The sequence below is a fragment of the Manis javanica genome, chromosome X (assembly GCF_040802235.1).
Source record: "Manis javanica isolate MJ-LG chromosome X, MJ_LKY, whole genome shotgun sequence".
Taxonomy (NCBI): domain Eukaryota; kingdom Metazoa; phylum Chordata; class Mammalia; order Pholidota; family Manidae; genus Manis; species Manis javanica.
Window position 1 is genome coordinate 12,927,317 of NC_133174.1, and position 17,542 is coordinate 12,944,858.

At 42.1% G+C, this 17,542-nt stretch overlaps 1 protein-coding gene and 1 long non-coding RNA gene across 8 annotated transcripts in view; one reads left to right on the forward strand and one right to left on the reverse strand.

Moving 5' to 3' along the window:
- The window catches only part of PHKA2 (phosphorylase kinase regulatory subunit alpha 2), a 61,415-nt gene extending 48,186 nt beyond the window's left edge, over positions 1-13,229 (reverse strand). For 4 of the 7 annotated variants that reach the window (XM_037020453.2, XM_037020452.2, XM_037020450.2 and 1 more), the window contains exons 1-3: positions 13,087-13,227; positions 12,501-12,652; positions 1,951-2,109 (exon numbers count right to left, since the gene is read on the reverse strand). In XM_037020453.2, coding sequence (XP_036876348.1) covers positions 1,951-2,109; positions 12,501-12,578 — 237 coding nt within the window. In that variant the 5' untranslated portion in view covers positions 12,579-12,652; positions 13,087-13,227. Of the gene's footprint in view, positions 1-1,950; positions 2,110-9,440; positions 9,561-12,500; positions 13,005-13,086 lie in introns of those variants that run through there. The other 3 variants (XM_073227608.1, XM_037020451.2, XM_017676945.3) reach the window with 3 other exon arrangements.
- Positions 13,101-17,542, forward strand: part of LOC108407539 (uncharacterized) — a 146,902-nt gene continuing 142,460 nt past the window's right edge. The window contains exon 1 of the long non-coding RNA XR_001855767.3: positions 13,101-13,239. This is a non-coding gene — a long non-coding RNA (uncharacterized lncRNA). The remainder of the gene's footprint in view (positions 13,240-17,542) is intronic.

Consider the following 17,542-nt stretch of genomic DNA (forward strand, 5'->3'; position numbering starts at 1 on the left):
TAATCCACAGAACAGTCTCGCACAATGAATAACTGTACTGCCTCTAAGTCCCAAATACAATAGCATCCTTGCGTTGAGGATCACTGGAATATCTTGTGTTATTTTCCAGAATCAAGAGAGATGTCTCCTTTAATTAACCATACTCAACAAATCAAATGACTCAGCCTGTTCATGCTCTATTGTCAGTCACAGAGCTACAAATCTAGTCAACTCAGAGGAGGTGGAGTGTGTGTGTGTGTGTGTGTGTGTGTGTAGACAGGCAGTCTTTACTTTGACTTTGTCTCAAAGGAGGATGGAAAGTTTGGAGGATACTGATATCAGATTAGTATACTATTACATGAATGACTGACTTATGTAATAGCCATCTAACTTCTTGGAGGAGTATTCAATGTTTGCTGTAGGCATTTTTAAAACTACCCATTCTTATTTGTGACAACACGGATAGACCTAGAGAGTATTATGCTAAGTGAAATAAGTCAGAGAAAGACAAATAACATAAGACTTTACTTATATGTGTAATCTAAAAAACAAAACAAATGGACAAATCAACCAACCAACCAACCAACCAACCCACCCACCCACCCACCCAGAAACAGATTCATAAGTACAGAGAACAAACTGGTGGGTTGCCAGAGGGGAGGGGTGGGTGGAGGAATAGGCAAAATAGGTGAAGAGGATTAAGAAGTATAAACTTCTGGTTATAAAGTAAGTGAGTCATGGGATGAAAGGTACAGCATGTGGAATACAGTCAATATTATAGCAACTTGGTATGGTAACAGATGGTAACTACACTTATCATGGTAAGCATTTTATAATGTATATAAATGTTGAATCACTATGTTTTACACCTTAAATTATTATAATATCATATCAACTATACTTCAATTAAAAAATTAAAAACAAAAAAACTACCCATTCGTGCCTTACTCCAAGATAGGGTGATTTCATCACCTCCCCGTCAGCATGTCTAGTCAGATCCAAAGTGTCTTTCCCTTGCTCCCACAGACAGTCTTCCTCTCTTAGCTTCCCTGCTGCTGTTAAGACTGACTGCCACTCATGCCCACTTTGGTTGCTATAAACAAGCCCCCATTGGGCCATAAGAACTCCCCCTAGACCTCACGATCTATGCTGTGAGGGCCAATGAGGAATGTATGAAGCAAAGAAAAATCCTGATTTTTCTTATGGACTATCTAGGTCCATCCATATTGTTGCCAAGATATTTCTCATGCCAAGAGAAGTATACCTTTACACGTCAGTGTTCCCTGCTTCAATGCTATTACTCAGAATACTCTGAAAATACCTCCTGCACTCAGGGGCAGACTGTTTTCTTACATACTCAATGACGGCAAATCTTTGCTCAGGTGGGTATGCTGGTTTCTGATTTTGGAGAATAACAGGACTTCACTGTGCTGTCTGGTAACACAGGCATGAAAATTGGACAATGTGGTCAAAATTAAAGGGTGACTAAAATTAGACTGCTTTGGAATGACTCAAACTATAAAAGCATCATTTTGAAGGGAAATCCCAAAAATGTTTTAAGCAGCAGCAAACTGTTTGGGTAAATATCCTTTCAACATGACTACTCCAAAGAGTATACACTTTGGAATGTTTAGTTCTGGTGCTGATTCTTATTAGTTTATAATGACACCTCATACGTAAGTACATATAAAACTAACACCATGTGTGAAAGAAACATAGCTAATCAGAAATTTGGATGTTTTATTTTCCTATTCGCTGTGACTTTTGTTGTTTCCTATGGAGGGAAAAATCTCAAAGTGAAAGACAAATGGAGGCTGAGTTCACCTAAGTGCCTCCTCAAAATAATCTACAGCAGAAATGGAGGCAACACCTGCACCAAACTGTTCTGCACACACAGCTACTTCCTCTTTGGCTTTTCATTTCAAAGTAAAGGTGCTGAGGGGCCAAGACACAGCTTCCAGTCAGCATTACCTGCTCCAGTTCGTAGGCTTTGGCCTTGTCTTCATCTCGGTCAGCATTCTTGCGGTAGGCCATGCCCAGGCCCCACACGGCCAGGATGCTGTAGATGTTATCCCGCACCCAGGCGTCCTTCTGCTCATGACTGGCTGACAGTAGCCCTGTGATGGGGCTCTATGAGAGAAGAGACCCAAAATGACTCAGCACCGTCACCCAGCTCCTGGGCAATGAATGCTCGCTTTAAGGGGGAACAACAAGGGCCAGGACAAGAAACAGAGATGGGAGTTCCAGTCCTTGCTCAGCCACCAACAGCAAGATGTGCATCACTTCTTTGGGCTTTGGTCTCCTCATCTGTATAATGAGGATATCAGAGTCCAAAATCTCTTTGGAACCTTCGCACTCTGAAGTTCTCATCACTCTGGAGTTCTTGTTCTTATGCTTTCAGACCAGTTCATATTATTATAAATGACAAACAGAAGAAATGGCAAACAGGAAAAGCCTGAAAGACTTACAAATCTGTGCACTATGCGCTTTATCAGGTCTTTTCCCGCCTTCATGTTTCCATACCAATTGGTAAAGCAATGAACCTGGATGCGGGGCTCCACTCCACCATTCTACCTCTGCATGCCCAGGGAAGCTGCCTACCCCCTCTGAGCCTCTGTTGCCTTGTCTATAATCCAGACACTTCATGTGCCTAAAAAGGAGGCACTAAGAAAGAGGACATCAGGGATCCTATTAAGTTATGACATCACTGGTATTTAAAAAGGCAACTGAGTCACTAAAAACCCAGATCTTCACATAAAGAAAGTAAACACAATGTTCATAACAGCATTATTCACAGTAGCCCAAAAGTGGAAACAACTCAAATGTCCATTAATTGATGAATGGATAAACAAAATGGGGCCTATACAATGAAATATTATTCGGCAATAAAAAGGCATGAAGTACTAATATATGCTACAGCCTGGATGAACCTTGAAAACGTTATGCTAAGTAAAGGAAGCCAGTCACAAAGGGCCACATATTGCATTACTCCATTTGTATAAAATGTCCAGAATAGGCAAATCTACTGAGATAGAAAGCAGATGAGTGGTTGTCTAGGCCAGTGGGTGGGGGTGGAGGTGCTGTGGGAGGAAATGAGGAGTGAGAGACTGTTAACAGGTTTTTTCCCCTTTCTGGGGATGGTAAAAATGCTGTAAAATTGACTGCGGTGATGCACAACTCTGTGAATATATTTTTTAAAAAACATTAAATTATATATTTTAAATAGATGAATTACACGGTAAGCAAATTATCTCACCAAAACTATTATTTTTTAAGAAGTAAGTCCTAATAAACTGTGCCTAGAAATAAAATAGATAAGGCAGGAAAAGAGTCACATAAACACTCTGTTGACTTTTCTTGAAAATATGCAAAGAAATATGTATCCATTAAAATGTCATAACAGGCAGAGCTTTGCCAGGTAAAAAAATATATGTTACTCAAAAGGGTACCAAATTATTTACAAGAGGGCTTATGAAAAAACTGTTGGGTACTTTCAAAGTGATACTGCCAGTTATTAGGTAAAAGAAAAAAAAATTGGCATAGTTTCAAATGGTTCCACCCTAAGGAATTAAATATTTCACTTTTTCCTTTAACTAATCTATGCCCTCTTCCAAAACATCTAAAACTCAACTGATACTGCCCTCAGGGGCAATAGCATTCAGTATATTGATATAGTTCTATAGCCAACAATTGCAAATCAATGACCTTAAAGCCAACTAGACTGAGGCTAAGGAATGGCTAAGTGAAGGTACAAGTTTTATTCCAATAGTGAACTACTGTAGTTCTTTTTTAAAAAAATCACTATGTACCAACAATGTATAAGTATGTATTTTCTATTCTAAGGCCATTTGGCTAACCCTGGGGCAGGAAATCATCAAGAGATCCAGAGAAAGAACTCAGACGCCTCCTGGAATACCCATCAACTGTGAGTCCACTGAGACAAACAGCCTTGTATCTCAGTAGATTTGCCTATTCTGGACATTTTATACAAATGGAGTAATAGCAGTAACCGCTTACACACACTGTCAAGTGTGGTTTGGATTATGAAATGTCACTATCCTGTTAACTGAAAGTCACCTCTTTGATTCTTCAGTTTGGGCTTAACTGTCAGAGCCCCTTGTTCCACTACAGAAAGCAGTCTGGGCATTTTGGAGATCCCCACATCAAAAACTGCACATGCAAACCATGTTAAATTGGAGTGCTACTACACTCAGCAGAATACTCAATTATGGATGAATGTTTGTGTCTCCCCCAAATACATATGTTGAAATCTAATTCCCAAGTGATGATGTTAGGAGGTGGGGCCTTTGGCAGGTGATTAAGCCACCAGGCAGAACCCTCAGGAATGAGATTAGTGCCCTTAGAAGAGGCCAAAGAGTTAGCTTGCTCTCTTCTGCCATGTGAGGACACAACAAGAAGCCAGCAGTGTGTAACTTGGAAGAGGGTTCCAACCAGAACCCGACCTTGCTGGTGCCCTGACATCAGACTTCCCAGCCTCCAGAACTGTAAGTAAATTTCTGTGGTTTAAGCCCACCAAGTTATGGGGTATTGTTATGGCAAAGATTAAAACTTGCTTCCCTCTAAGTCTATACAAATAATGCATTATGCTGGAAGTAGTGGGAGGTTCCATTTTGATGTATGCATAAAAACCGAAATGGCTGGGAGGTAGTCTGCAATCTGGTCTGCTGTCCCTTGGTCTGAGGATGCCCCTGTGGCTTGGTCCTTGAGTCACTCCCCCCTCATTAGACGTGGCCTGTGCTGCACCATTTGCATTCTCATTCACTGGTTTCAGTGATCCACCCAACAGGCAGTCTCTTTAGAGCTCTGGGGTCTTTTGCTTACATCAGCTATCAAAGTGGAGGGGGAAGAAAGTCCTCCATATATGATGTAATTTTACAAGCTAAACACAAACAGGCACACTGCAAACAACAGGAGGAAGGTGGGTAGATTTGTCTAGACTAAGCCTATGGCTTCAGATACGATCATTTTAACCATATGCTGTTTTTCCAATCTTTTAAAAATATAATTATATCTATACCCACACATAACCTTCAATGTATTAAGAGCACAGGCTCTAGAAACACACTGCCCATGATCAAAGCTCTACCACAATCCAGCTGTGACCTTGAGCAAATTACTTCAGTGTCTCCATCTATCAAATGGGGATTTACAATAGTACCTAGACCTCACAGGGTTGTGAGGACCAAATGAGTTCATTTGTATCAAGCATTCTGGACTGCATCTGGCTCAAATCAGTACTCAATTAACTGCTAACTATACTATTATTGATCTATTTGAATAGATTTCATTCACATTATTTCTTTCTTATATAATTATTTCAGGAAATCAGATGAAGATATGTGGTTGGGGAACAATATGCAAGTTAGTTTGATGTAAACATTATTTTTATGAGGAAAAAACAAAGCCTAGGTGCCCTTTATTATTTTTACCGTAAATACTGCTAGTGGATGTATTTTATCCCATTGACATATGTTTGAGTGAAACACCCTGGCAACTCTGCACCCTCCGCACCCCCAAGTCTTGCCTTTCCCCTTCTTTAGGCCTGAATTTTGCTCACTCATAAAAATCTTTTGTTTTCTTTTACTAAACTGTGTACTTTGCCTGAAGAAATAAATTAGTATACGTGACAAATTCTATAGTAAGAGCCACTCTACTACTTCAAAACTGTTTCCGAGGTGACAGGTGTAGGGCTATGGAGGAGGAGGCTGCGGCAGATCACAGTCAACAGCAGCTGCCCAGAGAGCTATGCAGATCCCTGCTGCAGGGACTGACAATGACATCCTCGACTCCAGGAGAGGAGGCCAGAGACAGATGAGCCTATACATTGTTTCATCGAGGGCAAGGAGCCAACAGCTGGGCAGTCTGTCCTTTAACTCCAGCCATTTGTTGGCCGGTCTTACCTTCTCCACTTCTTTGTTTCTAATTCAGGCAAAGTGCCCTTCTGGGCTCCTATTAATGAGACAAAAGGTTAGGTGCCCTAAGGCTAGAATGCACTGGGCCCAAGGCTTGGCCCCCATGCTACCATTGATAAGGAAAATATTGAACACAGCCGTCAAGGTCAGCAAACCGCTTTTTTCCTCCAGGCTCCTCTTTTGCCCATGCATGCCGAAATGCCACGTATCAAAATAATATAAATTGCTCCCCTTGCTTGTGCTCAGGGCTCAGACCTTGGGGGATTACTCCCCTGAGCCCACCGGTATGAAATAAAACCTCAACAGTCCCAGACCTCCAGGTACCACTTGGTTCTTCCGTCAGTGATCCAGTCCAGGTTTGCCACTATTTTCTGTAACACCATAACAAACACTAAACTCTCGGTGGCTTATAACAGCAAATGTTTATTTCTCATCTGTGCCCCATCATCTGTGGTTCTGCTGTCTTATCTTCCCTCTAGGAACCAGGCTACTGGAGCAGCCTGTACCCAAAACGCCCATCTCATGGCAAAGACACAGCAAACCCTGAGCTGCCTCTGAAGGCTGATGGTCAGAAGTGACATACTGCTTCCTCCCTCATCTCATTGGTGAAAGCAAGTCACATGGCCATTTCTGAGTTCAACAGGATAGGGATGTGGGATCCTCCCCCAGGAATGGGAAGTGTGAACTATTATGTACTACATTTTCCATCCTCCCATGCAGTTAGATGTGACCATGTATCTAAGTTCTAGCCAAAGGAATGTGAATGAAGTGAAGTACACAACTTCCATTCCTTGGCCAAAAAACCCTCCCATGAACAATCTTCTATACTCTTTCCTGATCTGCCAGCTGGATGCTGACATCCAGGGTGACCTCAAGTGCTGAACGTTGAAGATGGCAGAGCCACTGGTAGCCCAGGTCTCTGGATGACAACCCTATTTACCTGGACCCACGCTGGACTATTACATGAATGAGAAATAGACTTGTGTTTAGTCAATGCAATTTGTGGCTTTGTCTGTTGTAGCCATTAGCCTACCTTAACTAATACTGTAGATCTTCCCATGATTAGTGTATGATAATTATCCCTCTCTACAATCTTGCTAACACTTAGAATTCTCCTTTAAAATTGTTGCCAATCTCAGTCTCAATTTACTGTTTTGATTTATTTTCTCAAATTACTAGTGAAGCTGAGCTAGCATTTCACATGTTTATTAGTTTCCTCTTCTGTAAATCACTTCTTTATACTGTAGAATACAGTCATAGGAATAGAATATATAAAATTACTGTAAATGATGACAGGAATCAACTTAATTACAAGGGTATCTGTGAAGTAGGACACTGGGAATTAAAATACCTTTTGGTTACCCTGGCACTTCTCTTTGCTATTAAGTAATGAAAAGAGAATATTTACAAACCCAGAAGCTAAACATGACATCACTTGCTATCTAATCAAACTGAAACAAGCTCTCAAGTAAGACTGAAACTTGAATCCAATCAGCTATGTAAGTGGTTGGTTCCCTAACAACTCTCCTAGGATTAAACTTCTGTATTATTCATTGCTGCATAACACATCACCTTAAAACTTACTCTAAAAATTGAGAACTTCAGTTCCAGCACTTTGGGATTCTATGGCACTTATATCTGCAAATAAGTATCATCTCTATACCTCTCATTTCTTTTCATGTTTGGTATGTGGGTCACAATTACAATGCTGAATAGGAGTGATAGAGGGGATCCTTGATGTTCCTGACTTTAAAGATATTGTTTCCAATCTTTCACCAATACATTAGCTATGATGTTGGTAGATTTTTCTTTAGCATTGTCCTTTATAAGGATAATAAAATCCCCTTGAATGCCTAGTTTGCTAAGAGGTGCTTTAAAAAAGTTTTATATACTGAATTTTATCAAATGGTTTTCTAGATCTATTGAGATGATCACACCATTTTTCTCTTTGGTTAATGTGGTAAATTATATTAATAGATTTTCTTATAGAAAATTTCCTTGTATTCTTGGGTAAACTCCACTTGACTGTGATGAATTTTCTTACATTGCTGGGTTCATTTTATTAGTATTTTACTTTGTATTTCTGCATCAATATTCATAAGTGAATTTCCTCTATAACATTATTTCCCATTATGTCATGTTTGACTATGGTATCACAGAGTATTGGCCACATAAAAAGAATTGGGAGTTATCCCTCTTTACCTTTAATCTGAAACAGCTTATTGAAGATACGGGTTATCTGTTGATCCCTTGCCCCCTCTCACTCCATTATACTCACTGGGCAAAACCCCAGCTCTGGTTGAATTAGACTCTGTCTACTCTAGCAGGGCACCTGTACAGCTGCATGTGGCTGGAGAAAAACACACAGCCATACTGACTGAAATCACTCAAAATTAATGGCCCTTAGTGCTGTCCAACAATCATACTAAAATCCCTCATCCATCATTCTCTTCTTCCCTTAACAGACTATTTCATACATTCTTCTCTCTTCAACCCTCTGATAATTCCTCCCTATCTTCACTCTCAGCTGAAGACTGTGCCTCAGGTTTCATGTTTCGCTGAGAGTAGAAACAATCAAAAAAGAACGTGGTGCCCATCCAATGTATGCACACTTGATCAAATTTGTTTCTTGTGGTACTCAAATTTTCTATGTCCTGATTATTTCTCTGCATGATCTATTAGTATCTGAGCAAGGGAAGTTTAAAAACACCCACTATAATTATGGATTTGTTAACATCTCCTACAAGTTTTGCTTTATACCTTTTAAAGCTATGTTAGTATTCTCTAGGTTTCAAATTGCTTTATTTTCTTGGTGAATTATGCTTTGATCATCTAATAACAATATTTCTTTATCCCCAATAATATAAGTTTTAAAATTTCAAAATCTGTTTTGATATTAGTATAATTACACCAATTTCATTTTGGTTAGCATTTGCCTAGTATATCTCATTCCACTAAATTTTCAACCTTTCAGTATTGTTTTAGGTTTTGTCTCTTATAAACCACATATATCTTAAAAAACATTTTTATAATAACTTCTATTGTCTGGATAATTTAAGTACTCACATTTTTTGTGATTACTAATGTAGTTGGACTTATTTCTATCTTCCTGTTTTGTCCTTTACGTTTATTTATTTATTTTTTCACTTCCCTCTCTCCCCAAGCACTCTTTCCCTTTCTTCTCTTGGAGTAATCAAATTTTGATTCCTTGTTTTAAAAATTATATATTCCATTCATATTGCTTTAATGGTAATACTTAAACATGAACTCTTAAAGTATATAGCTCTATCCTCCTCCTTAATGTGTTAACGGCCTTAGAATGCTTTAACCCCAGTCTCCTCCCATTCTTCTGCCATGTTATTGTTTTCCAGCATTTAATTATATCTTTTTTAAACTTTCCCCCAAATTAGTCTTTATTATTATTACTCTTTGTTCCATACTCCATGTTTTCATTATTCCATTCTTCTCATTTTAAATTCCATTCCACTAAATACCAATACTTAGTTACTATCCTGTTCTCTTACTTACCTGCTTTTTATACCAAATAATCTGCAGTTACAGTGAACACTTTTGACTTTTCTTTCTGATCTGCAGTCTCTTCTCACCACTTTGTACTTGACACTTTTATTAATGAGCCTTCAAACACAGCTGATATTGAAAAAAATGTACTAAGTTAGTATTTCTTATCTGGGCCAAAATAAACCTAGAAATTTCCGTTTTTTTAAAGTCAATAAATAATTGAACACACTCCCTAGAGTGTATATTTATACTCTCCATATATATGATATCAAATCTGTTATAGGTCTTTCCTTACTTGCCTTAAAGATTCACATACTACTTAGTAGCAAGTGTGTTTGGCAAGTGATAAGTGGAAAAAGTTCTCCTCTTTCACAGATACAAGAAAAGGAATTAGTCAGCACATTAGCATATGAACAAACTATTGTCTCTAACAGAAGAATGATCATGGGTTTGACATACTGAACAATTTCTAACAAGTGAAATCAATTAAAAGAGCAAATCAGAAACAGAGCTCAGAGCTGGTACCAGCTGACATTGCAAAATGCCTCATAAACATCTGCACATACCTACAAGAAATGGGGAGATAGCATTAACTTTAGAAACCATTAGTCCAACTCTTTCATTTTTTTTATCATGGTAAAATATGCGTAAGGTAAAACTGCTCATTTATTTTTACAGAGTGGTTAGGTGACCTGCCTAAGACTGCTCAGAAAAGATGAAGAGGCCCCAATGGGTTAGGGATGTACAACTGTGAAGATTAGTTGTTGGGGCAAGATGGGTATGGAGGGGGGTAGGGGGGTAGGGGGGACTGGATTGAAATTCTGCACATGCAGATCATGGGATTTCCCAGCAGAATCATACTTGGAGTCTTCTGATTTACCATAGAGCTTGATGATGTAGCCAGGAAGGGAAAAGACGACAAATATGAGGCCTTCTCACCAACTACCCCCAAAATAAATAAAACTAAAGGCTCAAACCGTTTTTTATCATTAAAATGTTGGAGAGGAAAGTCCAACACTGCAGATTTGCTTTAATGAGAAGGCAGTTCTTGTGCTCTTGAGGGAAGGCAAGACTGGATCAATAGCTGGGTCATTAGGATGGCTCAGAGACTGCAGGAAGTATTTTATCTTAAGGACTTAAGGGTACCTTTCCTGTGCCTGGAGCACCGCTTGCTGCAAAAGGAACAAAACTGGGGAGGTCTCTGTGCTTAAGCATCTCCCTGCATCAGTGGGGAGATACAATTACATTAATAGACCAGAAAGCAATTAGCAGCTGTATCAGGGCCTTCAGGAAAGGGACATCATGGGCCAGGGTGGTGAGGTAAGGATGTATGGTCTGTGTCCAAGTCTTAACACCACCCCTAGCTCTATCTATTAACTGCCTACTGGGTGCCAGACAACATACTGGGCACTAATTTTTTCTTCATGATACCTCAGTGGAGGAAGGTATTATTATCCCCATTTTACAGATGAGGGCATGGACTCAGAGGTTGAGTTAAGGTTGCATGTCTTTGAAGGCAGAGATAGGGATTCAAACCCAAGTATGACTAAGGAACCAAGCTTCATCAATTTTTTTTACAGCCCCTTCCATCACCATAATGAAGGGAAAGGCCTTTCAACTTGGATTTAAAACTTGTAGGTGTAATAATTATAACATGTTCCAAAGAGAAAGGCAAAATGTAACCACTATTTGCCTGCCTACTCCTTCTTTAGTTCTCAACTCAAATACCATCTCTTCCCGGACTCCTCCCTTATTCCCCAAACTGGGCCAACCTCCCCAAATAAAGACCGCAATCCTTCATGTGCAATTTCAAAAGCCAAAAAGCTCTGAAAATTGTGTTTTTATAAGTTTGCAGCAAGCTCATTTGATGGCAAAAGATGATCTGAACTGATGTGAAACTATTTTAAGCCTCTACTTTTCTTATTCAGTAAGAATATTCACATCCTGATGGAAATAATGTGTTTGATTAAGGGGTGCTGCCCACTGCAGTTATTATAAAATATATAATAAATGTGTATTACTTTTCTAAATTCCATACATTTTTGACTTGTGAACCACATCTGGTCCCAAGGATTTCAGACAAGAGATGCTGGACCTATACCTTAGGCATAAATCTCACTGCACTACAGGTATTTATTCTTTGTAAGCCCAGCACCCAACAGAATGCCTTGCATACAATAGGTAGACAATAAATATTTCCTGAATGAGGAAACAAGGCTGAGAAATTGGCTAAGAAGGGAATGGTCAGTGGCTTGGGAGTGACCAGGCCTCCCCACTTGCAGGCCAGGCCTCTAACCATGAAATGACATTTCCTTCTCTGACATGGAGGTCCTATAAATAGATGCTGTTGACTGAAGGCAATCAACATAACTGCTGTCTTCACTAAGAATAAAAATAGTCCAGTGGTCTTACATGATGGGCCCACATATAACTTTAGCCCAGTAATACAAAACAGCAGGGATATTCATACCTTAGACCCTACTGGGAGCCTCAAGTTCTTCTTGAACTTGAGGGGCAGAAGACTGGCTTTTGGGTCTGACCGTACCACATGGAGTAACCTTTTTTGGCCTGCAATTTTCCCATCTGTAAAATAGCATCCAGAGTAAGCCCTCAGGCCCTCGATGGCGGTTCTCTAACGAGGAAACTCATGGGAAGGCAGCCAGCAGCAGTCGCCCCACGCTCCAGAGTGGGATGCAAACCTTAGAAGCTTTTTCACTCCCGTCTACCGCCCTCGCAGTCCAGAGTTCACGGTCCTCATTCAGTGTGCTCTGTCCGACCTACACACACCTCCTCTCTCTCTCAAAAGAAGCAGAGTCAATGCAGAATGACGCATTTTGTACCCAGGGCACCCAGCGGGTTCCTTCTCCCTTCAATCCCAAACAGTGAACCAAACATTCTGTTAAGAGTAGCCGCACAGCCCTTCAGTCTCCCGACTCAGAAAGAGGACGGGGTGGGAATGGTAATCACCGCCCAACAAAGACTCTTAATTGTTAAGTCTCAGAAGACGAGAGACGATTGGATAGGAGAATGAGTGCAGCGAGACAGCAGCTCAGGGTGATCCCTCCTTACCTGGTAACACAGGATGGTTTGCTGTACCAGCCGCGCGTATCCGTCCAAGCGGACCCCGGAATTGCTCCGGCTCCTCATCTCCGCGACAGTCCCCGGGGCCGCTGCGCGGAGGTGGGACGCCCCGGCTGAGCCCGGTGGTTAGGGGTTCGGAACTTTTAAAAATGATAGAACTAAAGAGTGATTGGAAATCAAGCGGAAGGCGCAGGGGCGGGGACAGGAGCTGGCGCTATGGCGGCTCCACCTTGAGCAGGCCGTCGAGCCCCCATCGCTCGCGGGTCCCCGGCGGCCCCGCGGGAGAAGCTGGGTACCGGGCTCCGGCCGTGGGGCGACGAAATCTTGCCGAGCCTCTTTTGTCTTTTGTCTCTGTCCTCCAGGATGTGGTGAAAGGGCCCCGGGGCCGGCTGCGAACCCTAGCCCACCCGCAGCTCCTCCCCTGGCCCGCCCCCGCTCCCGCTCCCGCTCCGGAACGGAACGAAACGGAATCCTCCGAGTCGGGGCCTGAGGGGGAAGGAAAAGTGAGTGGCCCGCGGGAGCAGCGGAGAACCTGGCCCGGGTGGGAACCAATTTGTCTCTCTGAGCCGCTTACCTTCCCACCGGACGCCGACCCCAGCGGAGGCTGGAGAACCAGGCCCTTCCGCCGCGACCGCCTGGACGCCCTGGATCCGCCCCGAGCCCCGCCTCCGGCTCCGCCCCGGGCGCGGAGCGGGACTCGCGGAGCCGGGCCTGCCAGAGGAGCAAGGTAAGGGGACTGCTCCGCTAGGGGACCAGAGCGAGGCTAACACCGTCTGTCGCTTGGGCCCCGCCGTGCCCCGAGATGAGCTCGCAGTCGCGTTCCTGGCACCGCCCTCCAGCCCCGCCCCCGCAGCGGAACGGAATCCTCCGAGGGCGGGAGGTGGAGGACTGACTCTAGGCGGCCGGCAAGGCAGCCTCCCGGCGCGGCCTTGAGGAGGCTCCCGGGATGGCCCGCCCACCTCACCAGAGGCGGGAAAATAGGCCAGTCCACAGAGGTCGCCTCTGCGGGCCGGGATGGTAGCGCTGCCCCGGGCCGCGCCTACGCTGAGCGGAAGCCTAGTAGAGGGGCACGGCCGGGAAGGGAAAGGGGCGGCCGGGGCAGGGTTCTCCAGCTGCCCCCTCAGCCTGCGGCCCCGCTCCTGGTCACCTGGGCGCCACTCACCAAGCCAGGACTGCAGTCTAGTCCAACAGGACTACAACTTGAAACTTGGCATTACAGTTTCTCGTGGCTGCCTACTACCTACAGTTCATAATCTTTGACCCAATATTCATTTTCCGCCAAAATCTGACCCCATATGAATTCCACTGGACAGTTGGGCTACTGTAATAGTTATCGCAAGCCCTTTGCTAGTCTTCATACTTTTACTGTGTGCTTGATAAGCCCTTCCTCCATCAGGCTCATCTGAAGCCTATCTTTCCTTTAAGGTCCAGCTCAGCTCCTCCCTCCTATTAGCCCTCAACATTCTCTGAATTCCCCTAACAATTTCCTTAAAAAGAACTTAGGTCGTGGAATCAATTCAAATTGAGTTCAAATCCCAGTTTTGCCATTTACAAATGGTGTGAGCTTTGGCATGCTGCTTTAGCTGTTTGAAATTAAATGTTCCCATCTGTAAAATGGGAATAATAGCACTTACCTTCTAGGGCGGCTATGGTCAAGAGGATAAATATAAAGCACTTAGTGCTATGCCTGGCATAGAAAAGTACTTCATAAATTGTAGCTGTTTTCATTATCATTTGACAATAACATTGCCTCATATTTTTTTGTTTTCATGTGAGGCATGTTTTTCTAACTGGATTGTAAGTTACTCATTGAAGCAGTCTTTGGTATCTCCCACCATGCTTGGTATAGTGTTGAGCATGTACTTGTAGCTCAGTTACTGTAGGGAGGAAGGAAGGAAGAAAGGGGAGGAAGGGAAGGAAATCCGTTCTCAACTGGGTCCCCTATGTATGGCCCTTAACAAGGTAAAAAGTTTGGAAATTTCATAACAAATCTATGTCACTCAACTAAAACACCAACCCCTCATCATCTCACATTTTGTTTCTTACTACTGGCTCTTAAATTATTCAGCAATCTGTATGATGTGCCTTCATGAAGAATTTGCTATGGTCTAGGAATAAATAAAACTAGACATTGTTATCACCATTAACTCTTTTGGAATCTGAATATGTACTTTTCCTAGAACTCTTATGTATTCTGCATTTAAAAGCGGGTATCATTGCTTCTTTTCATTACTGCTTTTGTTCACATCGAGTGCTTCTTCGAATCTGTTTTGCAGCCATGGGGGAAAAATAGCTGATGAACTTTGCACATGACCTGGCATTTTCAACCAGTATAGAAACATTTTCAGTTTATTGATCTCATTCTTTGCAAATGATACTACACACAAACACCCTTTTGGTGTATAGCCAGCCTTCATTCTTAGGGTTTGGTCTATACTTTAATGCATATTATCATATAAGCTCTATATTTTCAATAAGCTTGAAATTCAGAGATAAAACCAAGAAGAAAGGCTACTACTTTTTAGCTTTAAATTTCTAGGTGAATTTTATTGATTCATTTTGGATTAGATGCTATGCTGTAGAAAAATCAGACTCATATTTTAGTATCCTATGTCGCTGAGATACAAAACCTCCATATCATGGTCCCTATATCCATGAAGCCTTTCTCTGGTTTTGACCCAATAGAAACTGTCTCCAAGTCAGTTCTCAAATATGTATCAAGTACCAGATGTGAAATGTGATGGAGTATGTTGTTCTTTCTGAAGCTGATTCATGATCTTCATAAAGATGAAAACCCCAAATTGGACCCCGGGGGCAGCACCATGTATGATTTCCCTGACTCGACCTAGAGGGTCTGCCCATTGTCCTGTCACAGTGGCTTCTACCAAGGAAGTTCCCAGAGAGCCAGATATCAGTGTCTAGGGTAGAAACGAACAAATGTTTCTCTTGGAGTGTTCAGGTCTTTGATTCTAAAGAAAAGCACCACCTTTGACACAGAGAGGAGCCATTCTGAATCAATTTACTGAAAACAGCCCATTTACCAAATCTAGTTACCTTTATGACAATTTAATTTTAGTCTGGAGATCATTTTGTTTTTCATCACAATATTTTAAAGAATACTGAATTTGTCTCTGCTCCGGCTTCCTGTAGCTACTTTGAGACTGAGAGGTAAAGAGAGAAAACATAAGGGAGCCTAAGATTTTTTTACAGTGAAGAATATATCTGTAAATATATTTAAAAGAATATATTCTGGAAGAATATACTCAATTTTGTCTGCCCCAACCTTTTGATGCTGTAGCTTGAGACTGAGGTGAAAGAAAAAATAATCTACTGATAAGAGTTCTTCCTGTTCAGTATTATGTTCTTATATCCACTTATATCTTTCCTTTTCCTGTCCTTCAGATCCCAACCATAGCAGCGAGGAGCTAAGGCAGAGACAAACTGAAAGTCCTTAAAATGCTGTTATGGAGATAAAATGACAACATATTAGTCCATTTGGTAAATTGTTCATTCAGTAAATTAAGTCTTTGTCAAAATGGCCTTCAGGAAACTAACTTGCTTCCTAGGTAGATTCATTAGAAAAAAACCAGTATCCCAGTGAAGCCATTTTACCACTTTTGCTGAGAACAATCATGATGTTGCTCATTGAAGTCAATAGAGTTACTTTGTGGAATTGATTGTAGTGTATTTTGGGAAAAAATATTTCAAATGTTCTGAGGAAACACTTCTTCAAATAGTGGCCTCTGCTATGACACTCCTTGCCTCTTCGTACTGGCACCACTTCTATCTCCTTCAATAGTCTCAGATTGTGAGACCAGTTTGAAACCCAAACGAGAATGCTTTTCAAGAATATTCTCTCTGTCCTGCCCCTTATCTGTGTGAAGTAAAAAAAAAAAAAAAATTAGACAAGAGAATTTGGCTTAAGGACCACAACTCAGACATCAAACACAATGGGAAAAATAAGGGGGATGGTGCCTAAAGGACATTAAACATTGTGCATCCTTTTGTGTATAATTTGGTGTAGAGAAAATGGGAGTTCCATGGCTAGGATTCTCACCTGACCCAAGTCTGCTTGCTGACTGCGCACATGCAATGTTTGCAGGTACATGCTTACACACATGTTGGCAATGGGCTATTACTGACTATATAAAGAGCTCCACTCAGTGCTCTGGGGCTGCGAGGTGACTCAGAGGCCCAGAGGCAGAGAACAGCTTGCTGCATGCAGACTTGCTCTGAGGTAGACAGGATTCTAGAGCTTGACCTGCCACCACAAGAATAAATCTGGGTATAAACCCTTTTACTCGCAAAGTTCTGTTGTCATTTTTCGGTCTCACCAAATCCAGAGTGAACTTGCCCAGGGCTGAAACCCTCAGATGAGACATTTAGCATAGTCAGCAATATTCGCTGCAGACTGAAAACAAAAAAAAGGAATAAGCTGCCCTCATGGGAAGGGTGCTTCAGAGGGCTGTCCTTATGGCTGGGGAAATAACTGAAGAACCCCTTATGGATGAGGAGGAATTTTGGTGTCCCCCAGTGGGCATGTGGACTGAGGTGGCTTTCTAAAGGAGTGGGCCCCTCCCCAGAACTGGGGAGATGTAGAGGCAATGCCTGAGGCAGTGATAGAGGCCCTCCATGAGATTGGGAGATCCTTAGAGCAACAGAGTGCCCATGAGGTGGCAGAAACCATGGGTTGGATATTTCTCACAGTATTAAAAAAGGCCATGGGGGAGAAGGATAAACTCCTGCAAGGAGCATGAGAAGAGGCAGCACGAGAATGCAAACTGCAAGGGGTTGTGGAGGAAAAAGATTTGTTGGAGAATGAGAAGGTGTCGCAGCAAAGCACTGAGGAAAAGGTAAAGGCCATGAAGGAGGAGGACGTGTTCCTGCGAGAAGCACGAGAAGAGGCAGCACGAGAATGCCAGCTACAAGGTGGTGAAGAGAAGGTAAAGAGTTGTTGAAGACTGACATAGTGTTGCTGCAAGGCACTGTAGAAAAGATAAAGGGTATAGCAGAGGAGGCATTCAGGGGAG